Here is a 25034-nt window from a genome sequence, read left to right as displayed (position 1 = left end):
TCTTTGGCTTAAATTGTAGAAAATCAAGAAACTTGTTGGAAGGATGCTTAATGAAGAATTATAACTTCTTCATGGAAATTAAAATAGTATTTTTGCAACTCCATCTATACATAAGTTAAGGAATATCGCTGTTATTTCAGAATAAATTGGTTTCTGATTTTTTTTATAAATGATCTGAAACCAGGTAAAATCCATGAAGGAATCTTTGGAATGTAGTGAAGCACCGTTTATACGTTTTTGAAGGGACTGTATGAAACAAGCGTACAAATGAGAAAACGTATAATAGGTATAGGTTAATGTGGATTAGACTCTGTAGGGACCAATTTAAAAAACGTATAATTGATAAAAACGTATAAAAGAGAAACGTATAAACGGTTCTCCACTGGAACTAGTAGAATACCAGGAAAAGGTCTTGGAGGGATGCTCAATGAAGAATTATATCTTTTCGGGGAAAGTAAAATTTATGTTTTGTCATACGAACATCAGTTAGTATGAACATTAGGGTGGGCCGAAATAAGCCGAAAAAATTTTTTTTTCGAAATCAATTTTTGGATAGCGCGCAAAAGTTGCGTAGTGAGCTAGTTAGCACTCACAAAAAATTTCTTGGATATTAAAAAATATCTAGCCGGCGCTATTTGACATTGAAAAACCGTAAAAAAAGAGAAAAATGAATTTTTGTCGAAATTTTTTTAAAAAAACTAAATTCCAAATATTTTGCTGGAATGCACCGAAAATGTTATATAATGAGCCAGTTCGAGCCCATAAAATGTTTCATTGATTTTAATGAGCATTTAACCGCTCCTTTCCGACATCAAAAATTGGAGAAAAATGAAAAAATATTGAATTTCTTTAAAAACCAATGTGAAAATTATTTTTCAAAATTAAATCATAGACTAATTAATTAAATAGCACTATCAATCATAGTAATCATTATCACGCAATAGTATCATACATTTTCTAGAATTACATATATAGATAATAAAATTTTAAAAAAGAAATCTTCAAATTTGATTTATAATACCTCATGCATAATGAATATTATTTTTTGGAATAATATTGTCCCTTGTTATCAAATGATGGAAGTTCTTTCCTAGCATGAAGTTTTGCACGAATGTATCCATCTCGTGCAGTTTCACCACGAACTTTTATTGCAGCTTCGGTTATTAGTTTCACACAACGTTTCACAGCTTGCGTGTGACAGGGAAATTTCTCGAAAGTAAACTCTGTAGAATGTTCTTTGCACATTTCTTTCCATTGTTGGTCTTTTAGATGCATTGTAAGAGTTGGCTCTGTTACAACACAGTTTGCACAATCAACTAAATCAACATAGTCAACGGCTTCAAAATTGAGTTTAGGACGCTCAAAAAATCGTACACCATCCGAGCTCTTCGTCTTCTTATTTCTAGAGTTCAGAATGCGCCTAACAGTTAATTCCCGAATGTATTTTCTTGAGTCAAACAACATTGTCAACAGTAGCTGTTCAGGATGAGCGAAATATGCATTACTTGAGAGAACTTTGAAAATTATCTCCTTAACGTTGTCTGGAAACTGCCTTCCAAGAGAAATCATTTTCCAAAAATGTTGGGCGCCGTACTGGCAGTTCGGTTTTATTTTTATTTCAAACCACATTGGAGCATAAACTAACATTACATACTTTACAAGTATTGTAAGATTTTCTGATGGAGTTGAAGTGCCTATATACAAGCGTAACAAATGGTTTGCAGTTGTCAGCCATCGCGCACGACTGACTGAGTTTGCCTGGGCTACTGTCAGCCACGCTTGAAGGACAACTGACCATATTTACAGCAAGACAGATTCCATACAAATATTGTTGTTCAATACTTAAATTTTTTATATCTTCCATGTCCAAAACCAGAAGATTGCAGTCAATTTTATCAAATTTGACCACCGGATTTTTTTACAATCTCTAAGAAGTTGTTCGATAGCTCCAGAATATGAATGTGACCACTTTGTGCAACCGTTCAATTCCAGTATAAGATGCCTCAGTGGCAACTCATTGTGGACGTTGGACGCAAGAGAGCACCCCTTTAATTGCTTAACTCCCAGCTGTGGAGGTGTAGAATTACAGCATTTCTTAAAGAAGAATACTTGCGTTCAATTCATTAATCAGTTTAAAGGACTTCAGAGGATTCACATTTTTTTAATACTCAAGGGCTCTATTTGTCAAATATATATAAATAGTTATAAAATAATCTTAGGAATAATAGAAGTAGTTGAGCGCCGTTTATTATCCCGAAGAAACTACTGGAACCAAAGATTAAAAAAATAGCATCTTATGTAACTATTTTTTATTTGAGTGTGTGCATTTTTTAAAATTGGCGTACAAATGTCGCATAAAATTGATTGAATTTTCACTGTTTTTTCTAGGTAACGTATTGCGTAACATTTCAGTACTTACTTATTTCAAAACTATTTTTAATTTTTTTTTTTTTTTTTTTTTTCATTTTTCCAATGTTTCAGTATTAAAGGAGCGTAGCTAAATATTCTACGAAATGTATAAAAATCTTTGAGGATTTCAACTAATGCACTGACAGATACTTCTAATGTTTGTTGAAACTAGCTTCAAACTTTTATTTTTGCCCCCCCCCCCTCTTTTTTTTTTTTTGAAAAAAGTGCATCTTTGTCCTTTTTTTCCGTTTTTCAATGTCAAATAGCGCCGGCTAAATATTAAACAAATTTAGCGAAATTTTTTATGGGTAATAACGGGTCCATATAGCAACTTTTCCGCACTATCCAAAAACAGATTTCCAAAAAAAGTTTTTTCGGCCCACCCTAATGAACATATCGTTGCTTGAAGAAAATAGTGACACAATTCCAAAGATACCGAAAATGTGAATTTTTAATTGATAATGCTTTTAAAAAATTGATCTTTAATATGGTATAAAGACACAAGTTGTAGATAGCACAGTTGCCGGTGGATTCAACTTTGATTAAAACCTAATTTGACCTAATTTGAATAAAATTTGTAGGAACCCTCAAAGGCAAGCACAAAAACTGCATGAAGTAAACAAAAATAGTAGTATTAAGCATTTTTAAGGGGAATTACAAAAATTAGGAACTGTTATGAATAAAAAAACAATAAATTTCCAATCACAACAATATCAGAAAATGGTCTCCTGAAAAAGTTGCATTTTTGTGTTTTGCCTCTATTTTTTTCAAGCTGCGATATGGAGCTTCTGTTGAAATCAGTACAAAGTTGCTCGGATTTTGTCTTGAGTCAGGAATACGAAGTATTATCTGCATTCTAACCGTTACTATATCATCTGGATGTCCAGTTTTAATGCCGTAATGTACAACGTCACGATGTTACCCCAGGGTCTGCCGTATCTACCACTTAAGGGTTTACCAGCTTAATGGGCTTAAATGGTTGTTATCTGGGCACGTGCATTTGGTAATTTTAACTGAATTGTCCAAAAATATTGAGTGACTTGAAGGCAATTAACATAAAATTGCCAAACGTTTGCTGTGTTATTGATAAATAACAGTAAATGCGTTAAAAAACCGCGCTGGAACAAATCAGTTCGTATGAAACAATTACATAATGTTGCAAAAAGTCAGTACTTGTTAAAAGAATTTTTTTTAGATTGGAGCAAAAATATTTGACACTACTATGCTTTTATGCATAATTATGTAAATTGCCACGATATTCTCGGTCGAATGCTCGGTCGGCTCGGATGACTCGTCATCCAATTGATATTTAGTTCTCACTTCGACCCGTATCAAATAACATAATGTCCGTTAAATGCGTCTGATAGCCTTCAAATTGTTTAGCATCTGCATGCATTTGAAGTTTCGTGGTGTCCTTGTCTCCGAATTCCACTGTTTGAAGTGAATAACGCCAAATTTTGAGCAGAAAAAGAAATCCAACCTTTTGAGGCAATAGAACCCCTCTTTCCATAGTGTTGTTTATGAACTAGATAACATTGTTGTCGAGTTCATAGACAACACTACCGAAAGAGGAATGCAACATGTGTAGTGATATTGCAAATGATCGTTAAGTATAATGCCATCCACATTGTTTAACGTACAGAGTGAACCCATAGTGGACGTACTTCCCTTTTATGTTCAACATTGTAAAACTACGGTTGAATGCTTGTTATATTTTAAAGTCGAAAGAGTCATAAACGTTGGCATAACACCATCGATGTCGTAACAAAGCTGAACTTTGTTCCACGTTCTCTTAGATGTTATGTGGATTTCAGTAGCGCAGTAGGGGAGGTTTTGGGTCCACCCCCCCTCTTAGAACTCTTTGCCTTAATACATATTGATGTTAATTATAAGTTAATTTATATGCATATAAAGTTGATTATGACGACATAAACCCAACCAGTTGGTTTCTTTACTGGCAGATATTCAAATTATTGAAATATTGTCCAGAAACCAGTTGTGTTACGACGTCGATGGTGTTCTGCCAATGCTTATGACTCTTATGACTTTAAAGTAACTGTGTATAACAAACACTCAACCATAACAAACATAAAGTTGAAATAAAATGGGGGGAGGGGGTACCTTCCGACAACTCTGTATAACATTGTGAATGATTAGATCTGAAATACTTCCAACTCCCGTTCAGGTTAGGAGTCAGAGCAATTTGAGAGCCTATTTTCATTGCCCAAAACGCTAACTCATTGCAGATACTTACTAACCGCAATTAGAAAAATCCCATGCAGAAAGGATGAGGAAATCAATTCCGATAGAATTTTTTGCCTACTCCTCAGCAGGTAGAAAGCGGAGTAGTTGAAGTTTATCTTATATTGTATCGAACTAGAATCGGCGTGTCAAGGCCAAAGAACTTTTTCACCCTCCACTTTTTCCCCCTTCTGGTTGTCATGGTTACGGTGCTATGAACTTTTTCCCCACGCTGCTTTTGCAAATGTTATTGGTGGAAGAAGCAACACGGTGAAAAAGTTCATAATGCCATAACCATGACAACCAGAATGGGAAAAGGGTCACGTAAGCAGGAAAGTTATTTGACCTTGACAAGTCGGTTCTGGTTTCATAGACTATAGCTCAAGGTTGCAATGTAATTGGATGATATAAAAAGAGACTACTTCGGGCATTGAAAAGGTTCATTCTACATAAATAAGTACAAAGTCTGCTTGATCGCCCGAATAGAGGTAGGGAAAAACGGATTTCTAAATAATTATATGATAACACAAGCACAATATAAAGTTTCAATAACTCATTTTTGTGTTAAAACGGGATGGGCTATCTGAATCAAAAACCTGCAGTGTCAGAACCGTACTCGAGATAACCGAAGAATTAAAAAACTTCATTTAGGTTGTGAAAATTGTTTAATAAAATATCCTTTGTAATTGCATAAGCTATTTATAAAATTGATCCAAACAACAGTTCTTTTAAATCGTTTATTTATTGATTAAAGGTTTGGAAAAGTTTAAAAGACAGCATACAACAGATCCATGAAAATATTTTTCTACTTCGTGTTGCTATAAATATTAGATGCACATCTTACGTTCAAATGCACCTAACTTTTTCTTGATCTTTTTCTTCAGTTTGAATGCATTAGAAAGTTTAAATATTTGAGACATGTAAACTAATACTAAAAGCAGACAGTTTTTCGAGATTTATAATTTATAGACAACAAAAGGTTTGGTTCTGAAAAGTTTTCGTAAGGTTTCAGCTGGATAAAAACAAACCGTAAAATGAGTTGCCAACAATAAATTTAAAAGGATGGAAATAACAGTTAAGAGTTCTTTTGAAATATTTGCTTTACATAAAAAAAGGAATAATTTTTCAACTGATTAGAAGCTTGAGCTAATCCGTAAATCATTTTCAATATGTCTACAACGATTAAAATACTCTTTCGTTTATCACTTGATTGTCTTATTTTAATCATCATTGTTTTTCAAAGTCCACGATTAAAAATAAAACTGCTAATCTTTTAATCCTAAAAATACCTACATTTTGTAAAGAACTTCATTAAGATTATTTTTTTTTATAAAAGCTTTTTTCAGTGCAGAACAAAAACATATGTTTGCCATCCTATTATTCAAGAGTTGCTTGTTAGAAATCTTTTATGTTCCTTGCAAAATGAAAAAATCTGTCCCAGAATAAAATGTTTCGAATTTCTGAAAAGAAAAGCATACTTATTGTTTTCGCTAAAAGCAATCAATTTAAATGTAATTATTCCCATTGGAATCAAGGTGTATCTTGCATATGTATTCATATTTTACATTACTTAATGGACTGAAAGCAATTGTTTTTCTTAATGCATTTGTTCAAAGCAATCAACTTTCAGCGATTTTTATAAATTAAAATATTGTTCCTTTAAAGTCAAAGTATGCATTTAAATGAAAAGGTCTTTTTACTAATGAACCAGATCGATCCTATTAAGTTTTATTTTTACAGTTATAAAATGTTATAAATGAACTTTTCAATTTACTTCCAAAAGGTATAAATGTTTCGCAAAAAACGTGAAACTATTCTGAAGTTGTTGTGATAGTATGTGTCTAAATATTCATTCAATAAAATGTTAATATTATTAGCCTGTTGAGTGTAAATCTATATATATATAAATGAATGTTTGTCTGTATGTCATCCATGAACTCAAAAACTACCCGGCAGATTTGGCTGAAACTTACACCGTTTGTTATTTTTGCTACTGGGAATGTTTATAGACCAGTTCGAAAAAAATCCGATCAATAGTTCCTTTTTTATTCCAATTTAAGTCACAATGCATTGGATAAATACGATTTTCTATTTGATATTTTTAGCGATTGATTGATCTTGCAAACTGCGTGAGTACAAAATTTGAGTATAGTCACGGCTTCACTTGATACCTGAACCGATTATTATAAAAATTGCTATATATATATATATGTATTTTTCCACGGAGAAGGTGCATAATATGCTCATTAAGGCCACTCGCCACCAGGTGGCACTGCAGAGTAGCAACTTCTGCCCCGTTCAACCGATTGTCATGAAAATCAGTATAATGATGTATTTTTTTGTTGGCGTAGCAACGCGTGTCGGGTACAGCTAGTAACAATATGAAATGTATAGATCTTAAAGTTATATATCCTGATATAAAAAATAACTGAACAATAGCATTCTTCAGTTTCTAAAAATATGTTTCTAATACCGCAAACCAGGTGCTCCTAATATCGACTACATAATAAAAAGGTGGAAAATAAAAAAAAAAATAAATTTAGAACAATTATGTTTTTTTTTTTTTCAAACTTTGTTTTCCATACATTTGGAGGCACATGTAGAGGGCTAACAAGTTTTAGAAAATACAACAATTTTGTATGTTTCTTTTTCTTTTATTATTTTTTATTAAACCAATGAAATGACTTCCTATATCTTAAGGTCATATATATATATATATATATATATATATATATATATATATATATATATATATATATATATATATATATATATATATATATATATATATGACCAGAAGTATTGGAACATTTTCACATATTTTAGGATTTCTCGAGAAATAGGAAACCAATTGCTCTTCATCTTTAGTCACATAAAAGGTGTGTTTCATCTGTCATTTTCCATTGACAGTTATATCACCCATGCATTTAGGGAATCAGTTACAATTTGAGGAAAACAAAAATGCTTTAGATCATCGTTCATCATAAATTGCTGAGATTGAGCTGTAAATTTCAGAAATAAGTTACCTTACTATATACAATTATTTTACGTACTTTCGAGAAAATATCACTGATAATCATGAAGATATAAGCATTTCTTTCAGAACTACAAATTTTATTTGGAGGTTTTAGGATCATAACACGCAAAGCTTTTGATCAAAACTTGCCAATTTTTCAGAAAACATGACAACATACAAGAGAAGTATAATACTCAAAATTGAAGTTAAAATGCTGAAAATTTAATGAAATATGAACGTTTAAAGCAATTATTTTTTCACAGCGCATGCGTTAAAGATAGCAATTTTTAATTTTTGTAATCTTAATTTTAACTAGATTTTTCAACTCATAACAAAATTCCAATTCAATATCTTAAAAATTTAGCTGATAACTTTCTAAATTTTTAAGATATTGAATTGGAATTTTTAGAATTTAGCTGGAGTTTATATTATTAAAGTTATAAATTATTATCTTTCACGCATGCGCAGTGAAAAATTAATTGCTTTAAATGTTCATATTTTATCCAATTTTTAACATTTTGACTTCAAATTTAAGTTTCATACTTCTCGGGTATACTGTCATGTTTTCTGAGAGTTTGGTAAGTTTTGATGGAAAACTTTGCGTGTTACGAGCCAAAAACCTTCAAATAAAATTTGTAGTTCTGAAAGAAATGCCCTTATCTGATATCATAAAAATTAGTGATATTTTCTCGAATGTTCGTTAGAAAATTGGACATAGTAAGGTAACTGATTTTTGAGATTTATACCTCATTTTCAGCTATTAATAATGAACGATGATCAAAAATCATTTTTGTTTTCCTCAATTTATTGCTGATTCTCTACATTTATGGGGGTTATAACTTTTAATGGAAAATGACAGCTCGAACTTATCTTTTTTGTGATTAAAGTTAAAAAGCAATCGGTCTTTTATTTCTTGATAAATCGTTAAAAATAAGAATTTTTGAAAGTGTCCTAAAACTTTTGGTCATAAAGTGTGTGTGTATATATATATATATATATATGTATATGTATAATATTTATCGCCGAACTGTTTGCCACGACCCAACTGACAAAATTTCTAAAAGCAATAGTAAAAAAAAAAAATAATAATATTAGCCGTTAAATTTTAGTTTTTTAAAAAATCTTTTATTAACTTGTTTAAAAATATTTTAAATAGAATATTAAAACTGCTACAACATATGTTAAAAATCCAATTAAAGCCATTACTGATTGATTTTCCCATATATTATAGAGTTTAACTTATGTAATATATAAAATACTCCAATAGAGAAAAGCAACCAAATTTCATTAAATCGTTTTGAGTGCATTATATCTCTATTTTATTCAACAGGGCAATCAATTTTTAATTAAACAATTTTCTTTCGTTTGATTAAAACATATTTATTCTATCAAGCATAAAGTTGCTTCCATTCCTTCACCACTTCCATTACATGTGTCTCTTAAAAGTTAATTAGCCTGGCTAAGCCAAGCTAAAATAAAATTGACTTTAGTAATTGATGTTTAGCTTCGGCGAAAAGAAAATATTTGAACCCTAATGAAAGTATTTTCAAATCTTGAATATTTCATTATTTAATTGCCGTAGGAAAATTAAATTATATTTTTTCTCGGTAAATTATTACAAAGCATTATCTTCACAGATTTTGAAAAGTCTGAATCGCAAGAATCTTTCCATGCATTTCAATTTTGATTCAATTAAATATTTACCGTTGCTTTTGGATTTTGAAAAATGGAGGCGATGGAATATTATTTTTTTTCTTATTCTAAATCTATAAAAAAGTAGCAGTTATTAAAATTTTTTAGTTTTCGACAAATTAAGAGCTTGGATGACTACACTTTAAAATTGATGAAAAAACACTTATAACTTAATGTTTATTGCTAAACTATATATTAAGTCGAAATAATATTGATTTTATGATGGAAAAGCGGTACGCGCACAGCTTTACCCGTAGTAGAAAATTAAAAGACCATTTGGTTCACCTGCATATTTACAAAGAATGGATGATGAATTTCTCGCCAATTTGCTCGCTCATATTATGGTAATTTGCTTACCCATGTTATGATAATATACTCGTCCATGTAATTATAATTTTCTCGGTAAAATGTTCTTAAAATTGGAATAGAAAAAGAACGAAATCGAATTTTTGAAAAATCGCTTCGAGGTGCACAATTTATAGTTCAAACTAGTTTTGTGCCTAATTTCATAAAAATCGGCCAAACGGTCTAGGCGCTATGCGCGTCACAGAGATCCAGACATCCAGACTTTCAGCTTTGTTATTAGTAAAGATAAAGCAAATAGAAAAAACGTTTCGAATACTCTATTGGCATGTATTATTTTCCTCATTTACCTTGTTTATAAAGACACTGGAAATACCACTTCTAGCTCCCTTTAAAACAATATTTTTTCGTTTTCATATTGAGTTAGATATTCCAACAGACATTTTTATTTCTTTTCTTAAGAAATAATAGACCTTAGTGGGTTATTTTCTTATTCTTAAATAAATGGTCATTTAAGTTAATTTTCGCAGTTTTTTGTCACTTCAATAAGTTAAATTAGACAGTTGCATAATTTTAGTCAACCAGTTTGGGTATTTAAAAAAAATCAACTCTCCCCCCCCCCCAAAAAAAAAGAAAAAAAACCCCTCTAAACCTGACCACCTGAGTTTTTTGTAAATTTCTAAAGATTTTACTCGTAAGCACTTTATGTAATTTTTAAAAGAAATTATCATTCATAATTGATCAGTAGTTAGCTTTGAAATTCCTTGTAAATAACTTTTTATTACCCCTAGTTACGCTTTAAAACGTTATTACTCAAGTTCTGTGGAAGATGTAGAATTGTATAAAAACTAACTTTAAATACCATTACATGCATTATAACTTGATACGTAACATAAAATACTTTTCGAAAAAAAAATCACACAATCAAAAAATTTTAAAATTTAAGAAGTTAGGAGGTAAAGTCTTTTGAAAGTTTTAGAAATTAACGTAACTTTTAAGGCATTTTAAAGAATTCATTTCGAAGTTTCAGAGTGCGATCATGAAGAGATCAGCAGTTTCATCAAATAATGTGGGACACTTTTTTGTTGAAAATTTTACTAAAATCTGTTTAAAATGCTATGAATTTAGTTTTATGCGAGCTATGGAATTGAAGCATGTTTCATTTTAAAGAGAATTGAATGTAACTGAATACGTTTTGAAAAAAAAAAATCGCAAATTTTTAAAGTTTAAAGAACATATTTGAGATAGTTTTGCATAAAAATTTTGACAAAAAAAAAAAAAAAACGATAAAATTTACATTAAACATTGTTCCCAACTTTTTAAAAACATTGCCTCAGATTTGTTAACTTTTTTCATTTTAAAGTCTGCCCCCCCCCCTCCTTCTTTTTTAGTTGAAAAATGTATATGCTGGTAGTTTGATCAAACTATTTTTATTTTTCAAACTGTTTATCGTAACATTGCTTCACCTTTCTCTTTTTCACTTTTAAATTGAAAAAAAAAAAAAAAAAACGCGTTAAAATCATGCGTAATGTTCAACAAATCTTTGCCAATCAATGCACAATAAATGCTACTTTGGTGCAACGTGATAATTTCTGAAACATAACATTTTTCCATCGTAATAATGTAAGTAAAAAAAGCCTGACTATTATCTGCTTATAACGATTTGTATTTGAATAAATAACAAAAAATAATGAACAAATTATTAGTCCCTTAACGTATTCGGTTCTTTTAAAATGTAAATTCAACGGTACAAATAGCTGGAGCACCTTTATCAATCAACACACAACACGAGCTGCATGGTTGGAAAAAAAAATAATCGATTTTCAGGATCAAAGCATGTAATCATCAAAATGATGAAAAAAAAAAAAAAAAAAAAAAAAAGAAGAAAATCAGGATATTTTCTATTTTTCAATTTTTGTCCGAGCAGATTTAAAAAAGTCCGTAACAGAATATTGTCCCCTCAAAAACATTCAGCTCTTTTAAAATGTAAAAAACAAAAGAAAAAAAAGCATTTACGAAGATGCTATTAAAAAATTAACTAGCTCCTGATATTAAAAATGCAAAATGTAACTTTTGCAACTCATTTTTACTTTCTCAAATGAAATGCGTTTGAATGTAAACGTGGAGTACGTTTTTAGAATGCAAAATCTATCTAATTACTGCATCTGAAATAAATGCTACTGTGATTTTAAAATTTTCACGATAATTGGAATGTACAAGAAGAAAAGGAGGAGGAATAAATAATTTCCAAGTTGATTGATTTGAAAAGCTTTTAACGAAAACTCTTTGATCGGCGCCGATTATTTTAGTAAATAACCTTAATAAAGTTCGAAGCACGTTCTACAAAATCACTTAAACAGAATGGAAATTCATTTAAACAACACAATGTTTTATTACAGTTAATTAGCATTCTGAAAAAGTCTAATGTACTGAAGAATGTTTTGACACAGAACTCATGAATTTAAAATCCAACACCTGCTAAAAATCTTTATTCTTATTCTTGCGTTTAATTACACTCCGAAACTTTACTTTTGAAAAAATAGTCATGTAAAAATACTTATGCATAATTAGTGTTTATTTATCAACTCTCTCCACTCCAGTTCTATCCATTCCTTTTAATGATTTATGCCAATGTATGCAACGTGGAATGTTTAAAAGTACCCAATAATTTGTTTGTTGTATTTTATTACATGCTAAACATTTCAATTTTTATTAGCAAATAAGTTCGAAATAGCGACAGTTCTGTCATTCTTTAAGTATTTTTCATTCTTAAGACATTTACAATCTGGAAAATGTTTGAAATTGATTTTGCAACGTTTCAAAAGGTAATTTTTATGCTTGAAACTACCCTATAGAAAGAGAAAGTAAAGAACAAAAGGAATTGTTGACAAGTTTTCCATGTAATTGATTTTGGGTTTCTTTAGCTCGAAAATGGAATTAGTAGTACTGTTCTCTTTACTTTGTTTATTACGTGAATTTTGGTTATCGTCTCAAGTGTACTTGGGAGGCTGATAATTAAATGTCCGTATTGTTTTTCACAGCTGCTGTACTAATAAGGAAATCCAGACTGAATTTTCCTTTCATTTGGTGAAGTGATTTATTCCTGCGAAATTCTATAACTAATGTGGAGCATTAAATTTCAAGAGTTGGGCATTATTTCTTAGTTCTACTACTAGTGTTTATTCTATTTTTGTGAAGTGTACGCATTCCTTAATTTTAGTTGTTTAAGATTTAAACATTGAAACTTTAAAATCAGAAATTAAAACATTCCTTGTCTACATTATTTTGTTGCCACAGTTTTGTACATTTTTAATTAAGGACAACTAAAAATAATTTATTACAGCGAAACAAACTTCCACTGTGCCGTAGTTTTGCAATTAATGTCTAAAGTATTGGTGCAACACTTAAGATTTCTATTTGATAAAGGTTTTTAAATCATTTTTAGCGTTTCTAAGCTTATGAGAATATATTAATACATGAAAAATAAATGTTCGAAATCAACTAGCTTTCTCAATAATGTAGTGTGATAAAATAGAATTCAAGATTTACCGATAACTGTATGACTGACTTAGAAGATGAGCTCTGTCGGTCTCTGTTTTTCGATAACTCTACAGTTTTGTTTTCAACAAAAATTGTTATTTTTTATGAATTGAAATAGAAATAGTTTTTAATGTCTAAATATCATTTGATCACAAAGTAGACATTTTGTAATTAAAGGTTTTAAAAGCACGGATGTTTTCATTGTTTTATAAGATAGAGATCTAAAAGCACTTAAATCTGCGTTCAATCATTCATTGCTTCATATTTCTACATTGCCGCCCTTGCCGTCAAAGAGTATCACGTTAAAAATTTTCATTACGTAAATCAATTCTATTTCATATGAGGCAAAGATAAGCAAAAGGATGTAGATTTTTTTTTCGAAGTTTTGAGTAAAAAGGGCTTAAAGTTCTGATCTTAGGTAAGCTTTCATTACAAATGTTTTCTAAATCATGCTGTATAGCAGCACCCTCCTGGCCCACTACTACTATCTCTTTCCTCAAAGCATAGGAGATGTTTGCCTACCATTTGTACCAATTATCATCAAAGTTTAAGTTTCGGCACTACAATTCATTTGCTCCAGGTATTACTATCCCTTGTTTCAAAACATAGGAGCGGTTCTTCTACCATTTTTACCCATTATCATGAAGTTTTAAATTTTGGCATTTACATCCATTTTTGCCTTATATTAAGATTGTCTTGTAGAACGATGTTTGGCTTCGTAACTAAACGCTAGTAGATCTTGTCATAAATGAATTAATTAGTAAATTAATACGTTATTTGTTCAAATATATGAACCTCACAGCCAGACTAAAGTCCCAAAATTACGATTTTACGTTTATTAGTACATTGTATGTATAATCTTATTCCGCATCGAGCCATATGGGGATAATCCTAAAAAAGGTTCATTTGTAATAAATTACTAGTGTTAAAAGAGTGGGAGTAAAATTCTTTGTATCCAAGTGACCGTTTACCCGCCCTCCTGTAAAGTAGCGATTATGTGACTTACGTTAGTCTGTCTCTGACTTTACGTTCGACGAGCACGACCGGTAGCGACCGGTTGGTTAATCACGTGACAACAATGATGTCAGTGGTTACTAACCGGTTGTTCACGAACCAATGCTTCATCGAACGCTTTCGGTTGGTCACCGGTTACTTGCAAAGACATGACACAGACGAATAACACTCAGGTGAAAAATACATATAATTGGTGAAAAATGTCACGTGGTTCCATCAACCAATCAACCAGCTAGAGTTGCGCTCAATCGGTAGATCAACCGGTGAGGCTCATAAAAAGACATCGGAAGCAATCAGTTAACCGGTAGCTTTCAAGAACGCTGCGGTTAGCAATCAGTTACTCACTGCGGTTAGCAACCGGTTACTGAGGTACAGATTTTATGAATACTTTGAAGAGACACATTGAAGATTGGTTACGACATGGTAAGAATCTTACAACAATGTTATGTATTTCCGTTGCAGATATGTTTTTATTTTCTGAAAGATAATTAAATATACATAATGAATAATTTAACTGATACAATGATGACCATAGTCAGATTTGACGGATTTTCATAATTTTCAAAGCTAAATTTCATTCTTATCTGTAACACATATAAAGTAAAATTTTTTTGTAAGATAAAATTTAACTACTTCTTAAACGTGATTATATACGATAACATTATAAGCCATCTGATAAGTATTTAATTATGCATGGAAAATGAAAATTTCCGGTATAGTGCTTACTCGTTTGGTCTTGTCATAGCAGCAACAGTCCTAGTACTACTCCAAAGTTCGCGAATGACGCAGATGTAGCAGGCGGTCATGAATACGGCAGGCAACAGAAATATAGCAACCAGCTGATAGATGGCGATTCCAAAAGCTACACTATCGTTTGAGTCCCAGCAATAGAAAGCGGTGATGCTTGTACTGTTGTTGAAATAAGTGATGGGATAGATTCTCTGGAAAATGGATAAAAATATTATGTTTAAAAATAGCTATAAGATATCTGATAGTGACCACAATAGATGATGAAATATATAGAATGATACAAGCAAAAAAGTATCTAGGCATCTGAAAGAGTTCGTGCTATTTCCCTGCTTTTAATGTCCTTGCGTCATATTTTAAAAATTTCAACTCTTACTGCGAGAAGAAATCACACCATGTAAAGTAAGTTAATTTTCTCAAGAAAGGAAAACACAGTAAGTGCAGCAGAAAAAGCTTGGATTAGCATTTTTTAATATAATTTCATTAAAATTAAATAAGGAAGTACAACATAAAACAAACTCATATAAGTAGAACTTGAGTAAGATTTTTTTTTGCTTCTAAGTGGATGCCTTTTGCAGCAATGCAGATGCACAATCGCTAATTAAATTTTTCAACCATGGGTTGCAAGTATTCTACTTTAAAACTATCCCATTCCCACCAAAATGATTACTTTAGAGAGTCCAAGCTTTGTGTGTTTTAGTGCAGACACTAGACCCCAAAATAGAACAAACACTCATGCATGGTATTAAGATCTGGCGAGTAGAGTGTCCACTGTACAGATAATACAATGTCCGAAAAATTTGCCATTCTCCTCTCATGTCTTGTTGACTTGTCTTGGCTTGTCTCCGCATGTCTTGTTGCGGAGTCGGGTTGAAACGTCCTGTTTGGATCGAAAAAGTGCTTTTTCGCCCACGGAAGTACAGCAGTTTTTAAAATGCTCCGAGGGCGCACTTTTCAATTAACTTCAATGTTCTCATCCTCAAAAAACAGAAGTATTTCGCTGTTTGCTCCCTAGATCAAGACAGACTTTGGATTTTGACAATGTTTAACAATTCCCGAGTGTTTGGAGTGCATATTGATCAAATCCTATCGGTCTAGAAGTTGCGGGTTAGATGGACGGTAAAGAGCTTCTTATCAGTAAAAATGAATCTCTCTCACAGCTGACTTTAGGCCTGTCTCAGAAGTTTTGGCATCTTTGGAGCCGCACGAGTTTGCTTCAGTGAATGGCTGAACGATTTGAATTTCAACGGCCTAGGATCGAAGTTTTTTTTGCCATTTAGCCGTTCTGATGAGTTACTTCATGAGAGAACTTTCTCATCGAAACCCGTGTATTACGTAGAACTCACTTTTTGTTGGCCTTATGATTAACAGGACTGATCAGTGCTCATTTTTTTTTTCATTTTCCACTAGTTAACCAACAGCTCAACCGGTTTCAGCCCTTCATAAATAATGGCAAATATTTTTTAACAATTTCACCTATGTAATTTAGAGTCACTAAATTTTCGACCTACCAATAAAACAGGATTGAAAAAGCGAAATGTCAGCTCAAAGAAATAAAAGAAAAGTCTTCAATAGTTAGACAAAGGGTGGGATTAATTTGATCAGTAAAGTTATGTGGGGAAAACTAAGGTTGATATATTAATCGAACCAATTACTCTTAGTTATTAAATAAATAGCATTGGGTGAGAAAGTAATGACATGTTTCTAAAATAACTATTTTTTGGGAAACAGTTAAACAAAGCTTTCTTAAAACGGTGATTATATTATACAATCTGGTCAACGGGTTTTTTTAAGCATTAATACAGAAAAAAATGCAATAAATTTTTGTTTGCAAGAGAGTCAACATGTCGAAGTGTTAATTTACAGAAAATGTAAAATTTAATCTCTTTTATTCTTACAAGTAAAAGTTTTGATCCTACGCTCATGTCGTACTGACTAGAAGTTGGAATAATTTAGTCGTATAAGTTGAAAGCAATTTGGTCTGCTGAAATGGTCTGCAATTATCCATTACGGGCAAACATTACAGAATAGGTTCTTGCTAGGCACTGACTTCAGAAATATATGGTCGATGCTGCCTGAGACGGCGAGACAGAGCGGGGCAGTTTCCTCGAACCAAGCTGTTTTTAAAATTTAGTAATAGTATCTAAGTAATTAGCCGTTATACTAGTGAATACTTAATTTCCTTTAAGATTTCTCTAACTTAGTACTATTACTACACCTGTCCAAGTATCATAATTTTTCCTGCCAATGAGTATGATAAATGAATTCAGCTGTTAATAATCGTGTATTATTTCGTCAAAATCAAAAGCATCAGAAAATTTATGTGGCTTAAACTTGCAAGTAATACGCAGTTTTAAAGCTGTACATTAAACGAACAATTCTTTTTCACATTGTGCCATACATTTTGCAACTCCTCTTGGCATACACTTCAACCGTATTCGGTCTCGTAATCTTAATCAAAGTGAGTCATTAAGAGTTAAGTTAGTCGTTTAGGACGTTCTATTTTTAATGTAATAAGTTTGTGTTAAAAGAGTGTTTATGAATATCAAAAAGAAAGAAAAAAGAGCAAGGAAAAAAAAACTTGTAATAACAGCATATCTACCGAAAAATTAAAAAAAAAAGTCACAGTCAAGGTTTTTTTTAATTAAATAATTTTTCGTATTTATTTTTAACGTATTGCAAAAATTAATTTATTAATGGAATTAAGCTTTAAAGTATATGTATAAAACGTAAAAAGCAAGTTTTAAATTTAATGTCTACAAAAAATTGCATTACTTTTCAGACCAATGTTCAAACATACAGGAAATATGTACCCGTAAATAAAGTAAATAACATATATATGAGAAGCACCTATATCTCTATTTTTACTCTACACTTGACAGGTTTTAAGAAACTTCTTCTGAAAGGTGAAAAGAGGAAGAATATGTCAACAGACACGTTTCAAACATTCACCTTCTTTTCCGAAAAGGATGAAAATGTTGTATTTATTTTTGAAGCTAAAGCTTCAGCATTTTTGTTCCAGCTTATTTTTGCTTCAAATATTTATTTAAATCAACGGCAGCACGACTGGCTCTGTGTTACATGTCATTCGTAGCTTTACTAAAAGTAGTTCTTGTTGTATTTCTCATGGGCAGATTTTAGTTTTACATCAGAGCTACTAAATTTTTAAAATGTCTGGTAAGTTGTTGCCTAGTTAAACATAACTTTCACACCAGAAAACTAAGTTAAACATTATGTGCTATGTAACATTACGTTTAAATTAAACATCTCAGGTATATGTTTTAATGAGGTATTTTTTAACACTAGAAATAAAGTGTTATGCATAACATTTTACTTCTAAAGTTAAATGGGAAAAACAAATTTAACCAACATACTAAACTTATAATATTTTAGGCAACAGATTGTTTTTATTTTTGCAAAATTTTAAACCATTTTATAAAGGAAACCAAGATTGGTTAAAGATTCAATGTTTGTAAAATATTTTAAACTTTGTTTACCCATATTTTTTTTAGCTTATCGATTATTTTTAAACATGAAACAAAATTGTTATATCTTTCCCTGTAATATAAAGGTTTTGTGCTATTTTTAAATGGTTTAGTCCCATGTAAAGACTTCAAGTGTTTCCACATCCAAGCCAGACAATGGAGTACACTTTAAAAACACTTTCAAAAATAATATCTCGATAAATTGTTTCAAATAAGTAAATTAAAAAAATCAGTTATTTTTATAATTATACGAAAAAAAATGCGCGATAGTGAAAAACAAAGCATCATACGATTTTAAACTTATAAGGTGAGAGTATCACGTCCTTCCTTTCAATTAAATTAATTTTATCTAAATTTAAACGAAGTTCTTAAAATGTTTTATTTTCTATGTTTTTTTTTTTTTTTTGAATTTTTCCTAATTTGTTTTTCTACAATGTTCAATGCGGTTTTTCGCACAAAAACTTGCATAAAAAACATGTACAAATCAACCTATCCTATTAAAAGTTTATTTTATTGCTCTAGCCATCTAATATCACCAAAGAGAAACAAACTGACACAAACACATTAATTCCACATTTATCAAATTTATCAAATTCAATAAATATGCAGAAATACAGTAGCAATTATCACGCCGAATTTGAGTTTGCACAAATTTAGAGCTCCGCTTCAATTTAACTTTATCATTCTAGCTTTAATGATGTAAATTCAAGTCAGTATCGTTAGTCCAATGTTAAAATCGTTATTTATCTCTGCAAGCTGCAGAGAGTAGTTTCGAATCCATGATTGGAAATACATATTATAAAGGATTGTTTTCTTATCTTAGTAGGGCTCTGTAATCACTGCCGGTCTCCATGATTACAGACTTTATATTAAAAGGAAGTTTTGATTTTAATCCATCCTTTCAGATCTCTATTTAAATAATATATGAGGAAACGCGCAATTGATTTTATCTCTTAGGGCAAAATTAGAATCCAAGTTAGTCATAATATCTGTTGTTCTAGAAAGCCTTTTGTGTAAAATTAACCTTTATTGCAGAAAATATTTTGTTTAAAATTAAGCACGATTTTATTTACATAGACTAATAAGAATAATAGAACTCTTTTATAAATCAAATAATTTTTTTATTTTAATAAATTAAGTGAATGAAAAAATACAAAATTTACAAGCAGAATTATTAACAAAGTATAACTGAAGAAATACCATGCAAAAGCAAACGTATCCACAAAAACTCAAAGTTGAGTCAACGACTGATTTTTATTTGTCAGCCTCAATCCTATGTTTATGATGTAGTTGATTTCACCCCAAGAAAATCAAATCCTGTAATTTAATAGCTTCGAAAATAGACGTTCTGTACATAAAAGAACATATCCATACTTGCGTCTTAAGCGAGCAAGAACAAATCCACTTTACATGAAATACACCGCCAGCTCAGAGCTGGAGGTGTATTTCATGTATTTCTGCCTTAACCCTGGCTATAGGGAGGTAACTTACTGAATATACCTTCCTTACCTTCAATATTCGAGTTGAACCAAACCTTTTTTTTCGGTCACTCGTCTGGTCAACGCTAATTCTGTATTAGCTACCATTTTGTTTGGCACTCTAGGCTTTCTTAAGAGATTTTTCCACCTCCAGCTCAGTCACTCCTATGCGGGGCTGATGAGTGCTAATAAGCACGAAACTGCAATCCTCGGCTGGAATTGACTGAGCTGGCGGTGAATTTCATGTATTTCTGCCTTAGCCCTGGCTATAGGGCGGTAACTTACTGAATAAATCCCTTTTAGCTAAAGGAAAGCCGTAGTTTGGTCAAGTGAATTCCACAATGCACATGTGGATTCAATGTTAACTGTAGCGTTTTTAACAGTAACAGAAAGAGTAAATGAAGCAAGTAAAAATTTTTACATGCACCTTCTCAACTGAAACCATCAAGGTTAAGTAATACAGCTAAAAAGTTGATTAGAAGTCTAAAAGGGAATCGTGGTGGTGATTAAGCTAGCAGAAAATCTGTAAGGGATAAATTATATTTGAGAGTTTTTGAAAAAGCTAGAAGGATGAGAAAGTCATTATGATAGCAAAAATTTAAAGAGAATTTATTTGCATTCTGACTAATTTAATATTACAACACTTTTCAAATTATACAATAATCCTGTTGATGCAATATTGCAAGTAAAAAGTTCGTAGAAAATTTTGCGAGTTTAACATTGGCCTTAAATCACCAGATAGTGATATTTGCAGCTATTGCAACGGATTGGATTTGAAATTGAAACTACCAGCCAGTACATATACATATTTTTTTTTTTTTTGGAAGGGGAAGAAGTTACTAAATAGATTGAGAAAACAAACTGTTCAGGCAATATATCGAACATATTTTCTGTAAGTTACCGCCTTATAGCCAGGGTTAAGGCAGAAATGCATGAAATACACCACAAACTCAGTCATTCCAGCCGAGGATTGCAGTTTCGTGCTTATTAGCACTCATAAGCCCGGCATAGGAAGTGACTGAGCTGGAGATGGAAAACCTCTTAAGGAAGCCAAGATTGCCAAACAAACTGGTACCTAATATACAATTAGCACAGACCAGACGAGTGACCGAAGCATTGGTTCGGTTTAACTCGAAGATTGAAGGTTGGAACAGCATTCCGCCACTCCAGCCGAAGGAACTGCAGTCTCCGGCTGGAATGACTGAGTTGGTTGAGTATTTCATATATTTCTGTCTTAGCCCTGGCTATAGAGTGGTAACTTGCAGAAAATACCATGCTTTGCCTTCAGTCCTCGAGTTGAACCGAACCATTTGCTTCGGTCGCTCGTCTGGTCTGTGCTAATTCCGTATTAGCTACCAGTTTGTTAGGCACTCTTGGCTTCCTTTAGAGGTTCTCCATGTCCAACTCAGTCACTTCCTATGCCGGGTTGATGAGTGCTAATAAGCACGAAACTGTAGTCCTTGGCTGGAATGACTGAGTTGGCGGTGTATTTCTGCCTTAGCCTTGGCTATATGGCGTAATTTACAGAAAATACCATGCTTTGCCTTCAATCTTCGAGTTCAACCGAACCATTGCTTCGGTCACTCGTCTGGTCTGTGCTAATTCTATATTAGTTACCAGTTTGTTTGCCACTCTTGACTTCCTTAAGATGTTTTCCATCTCCAGCTCAGTCACTTTCTATGCCAGGCTGATGAGTGCTAATAAGCACGAAAATGCAGTCTTCAGCTGGAATGACTGATTTTTCAGTGTATTACATGTATCTCCAACATAGTTCAAGCAAAAAAGGACACATCTATTATTTAACGTTAAGTAATTAAATAATAACCATATTTCTATCCAAACAAGAAGTAAAATAATAACATTTGGAGCAAACTGAACATTATTAACAAATTTTGTCGGTGTCAAGTCCAACATTAAAGAAATAAGTTTTTCGTGTTTTCCAGAAAGTTTTTTTAAAGTGGACCTGTATACGTTTGCACGGCACCTCCTCAACTATCGCTTATCACCAAAAGTAAGACTTTAGTTTCGGAGTTTTGATTCAAATTTATTGTTCATGCAATCAAGTTATACTTGTGTTTGTTAAAAAAGAAAATAAAATAACAGTAAATCAGATTGAAATGAAATTTTGAAGGAAATTAAAACAAAGCTTCAGATTTTTTTTCATAATCAACTTTATGGTTAATTCTTCAGATTTTTTAAAATGTGCACTTTTTTCATGTTTCTCCTTCGCACAAGGTTTTTTTTTTTTTTTTTTTTTTTTTTAACGCGGTATAAATGCAGTGAAGAAAAACAAATATCACGTTATGTGAGATAATCTTGCGCAGTACTTACATTTATTCGTGAAATCAGTTCAGATGTTTTAGTCTCCCATGAAAGATTTATTAGCTAACAAGACAAGAAATAACATTTTCAGCTACTGTTTTTTCGTGGGCTGTTTACGGGGGAGTAGATTTGGTTCTTTGTAACCAGTCCATTTTTCTTTTGCATTTGCATAAAATGTTGTATGAAATGGAATTAACACTAAGTGCTGACAATTTTGCGTACGTATTTTTATAGCGTAAAACAATGGAAAAAGAAGGAAAAAGAAATGCAAAGCAATTTGCAAAGTTCTTTACCTTTAAGAAAATTCTTTTTACATTACCATGCTCCGCATTTGATAAAGAAAGTGGTGTTTTTTTTTTTGCAATGGGTTGAGAATATGATTCTATTGTTGATAGTAAATGAAAAAAAAAGTTTTTACGTTACAGTCAATTTACGAAAATTCATTTAGTTTCCAGTTAGTATTTTTTGACTCTTTTCTAACTCTATTCATGAAACTCGTACAGCTAATGTTTCTTAGATTTTGCTGATCAAAAAAATAAAAACTTTCTCTCAGTACTTTACTGAACATGGTTAAAAATTCCACTAAGTAACTACAAAAATGATAATAGCAGAGAAAGATATCTCTCGTAGACCAAAAAAAAAAAAAAAAAACTGGTATTCGCTTCTTTTTTTGATTAGTATGCCTCATTCAAGTGCTTAGACAATTAAGTAATTGATTATTTTCTGACTCTTATTTCTTTTTCATTTCAGTATTGAACTGAATTTTTTAAAGATTTTGAGTCCAAACATTTCTTTTGTTTTAAAAGTAGTTAAAACTTCGAAGCGCGAAGATGTCTAACACAGGGGGGCCCCTCCCCCTTCCTAAGTTCAATGACGAAAATCCCCATTCCTCTCAACCCTCTTTCCTTTTTTACTATTTATTTTTCAGCTCACTTTTTCATTTTATTTATTTTTAAAAAATATATTTTTTATTTATTTATTTATTTATTTTTAATTATTAATGTTTACTATTATTTTTTTAGAAAAGTCATGTGCTATTCCAACGACATACACACACTTAAACTAAATAAATGAAATAAAGTACAAACAAAATAAAATAAATACTTTAAATTAAAAATAAATCAATAAATTAATTTAAATAAATAATTTTAAAGAATTTAAAATGCCCCTCCTCTTAAATTTTGATGGTGGAACTTGCGGCATAATTCCTCCCTGTAGGCACCCCTAGTCTAATACACTCTTTTTGTTTATGAAACGAACTTGAGGAAAATTTCGCTATTTTATTTATGATCTTCTGCAATTTATTGTTCTGACAATGCTTTTTCAGTTAACACTATGGTTATTGTTTTCCCATACATCAAATTTACGAATAAATTTAACCGCAATGTTTGATACGGTGGAGTGCTTAAATAGCGATCACTTAAATTCCAAAGTCGAATCGTTTCTCATTTCTAATTAATTTCTTATATTACTATTTTATGTTGACATTTGATAGTCATTATTTGCTATAGAAGTTTGATTTTCTCTGCGAAAAGACAAATTTTATACTGATTTTAAATTTCACCAGAACTTTAAAAGCTAGAAAATTTGAAAAAAAAAAAATCGAGTGTCTCAACACAAATATTCTATAATACATCTTTTTCTTTTTGCTAGAGAAAACCGTAGGGATTTAAAAGTATTTCGCATATTTAGAAAATATTAAGGATTTAGACTTGGGAACGATAGATTGCAAGCTGTCTTTATATGCATTGATTAGCCAATTTGTTCAAACACCTGATCCTTGATAACACATTAGTTGTTACGTCTCATTGTTACAGCTACGGAGAGTGGTAGTTACTCAAAGGAATCGAGATACCTATGATGAATTAATTTGAACTGAGGCAAGATATTGCATTTCTTGGAAGTTATGTTCTTTTGTTTGAAGTTAGTACAATTGTATCTATGATTTCTAAGAAGACTCTTTCAATATGAAATACTTTTTTCATTATGTGAGACATTTTGAATCCAGCAACTAAAGGCACTTTAATGAATATTTTATCTCAGTTTTCAGAATTACCAGATACATTTCTGGATCTTTTATCAAAATATCTGCTACTAAAATAAATAAGAAGTTTCTAAGTTTTAGCTATTCAAGTTACACTATCTCTAAACCCCCAAATGTGATTTTAACACAATAATTAAAAAAAGTAAGGTAAAACTACTTAAATCATTAATCACGTTTTGTGTAGTCTCATTAATTGCTTTCACCTGAAATAGATAACAAGTTGATTAAATTTCCCACATAATTGTGTTCTGCAACAAAGACATTTTACTTCCCCTGATGATTTCAATAGCCTGCATTTTGACAAAGAAAATGTATTAGCAAATGCTTAATTATTTAATACTTGTTTAAGCATTTATCTTTGTAATGACAAACATCTTAAGTTGTCTTTCATAAAATATCATGCGTATGATTCACATTTACTTATTTATTTGAAAATGGTGAAACTTGGGGGGAAAAAAAGCAGGTTATTATGAGTTACTAGCCGTGCATTATTAGTTTTATGATTATAATTATTCTTTTGATTTAAGTCACTGAATTATGATTAATATTTGAGTGTATATCAATTAAATGAATAGAATAGTCAGCATTTTTTCAGCTCCGTCTCTTACTATTTTGCTATGTTATACCATTCCAAATGCACTGTAGAAATATTTTCCAAGTTTATATGCATTACGGAACTGGATATTACTTATGGTGTCATTAAATTATCTTGATACATTTCTACTGAGTTTAATCCATTTTTG

General features: G+C 31.3%; 1 protein-coding gene across 1 annotated transcript in view; it reads right to left on the bottom strand.

Annotated features, from left to right (window-relative positions):
- LOC129216543 (galanin receptor type 1-like) overlaps positions 1 to 25034 on the bottom strand; it is a gene marked incomplete at its 5' end in the record, with an annotated part of 82363 nt that overhangs the window by 12782 nt on the left and 44547 nt on the right. Inside the window, one exon of the mRNA XM_054850758.1 lies at positions 14942 to 15156. Within this exon, the coding sequence (XP_054706733.1) occupies positions 14942 to 15156 (215 nt within the window). The remainder of the gene's footprint in view (positions 1 to 14941; positions 15157 to 25034) is intronic.

Source organism: Uloborus diversus, chromosome 2 (assembly GCF_026930045.1).
Source record: "Uloborus diversus isolate 005 chromosome 2, Udiv.v.3.1, whole genome shotgun sequence".
Classification (NCBI taxonomy): domain Eukaryota; kingdom Metazoa; phylum Arthropoda; class Arachnida; order Araneae; family Uloboridae; genus Uloborus; species Uloborus diversus.
This window is presented reverse-complemented; position numbering and strand designations above follow the sequence as displayed.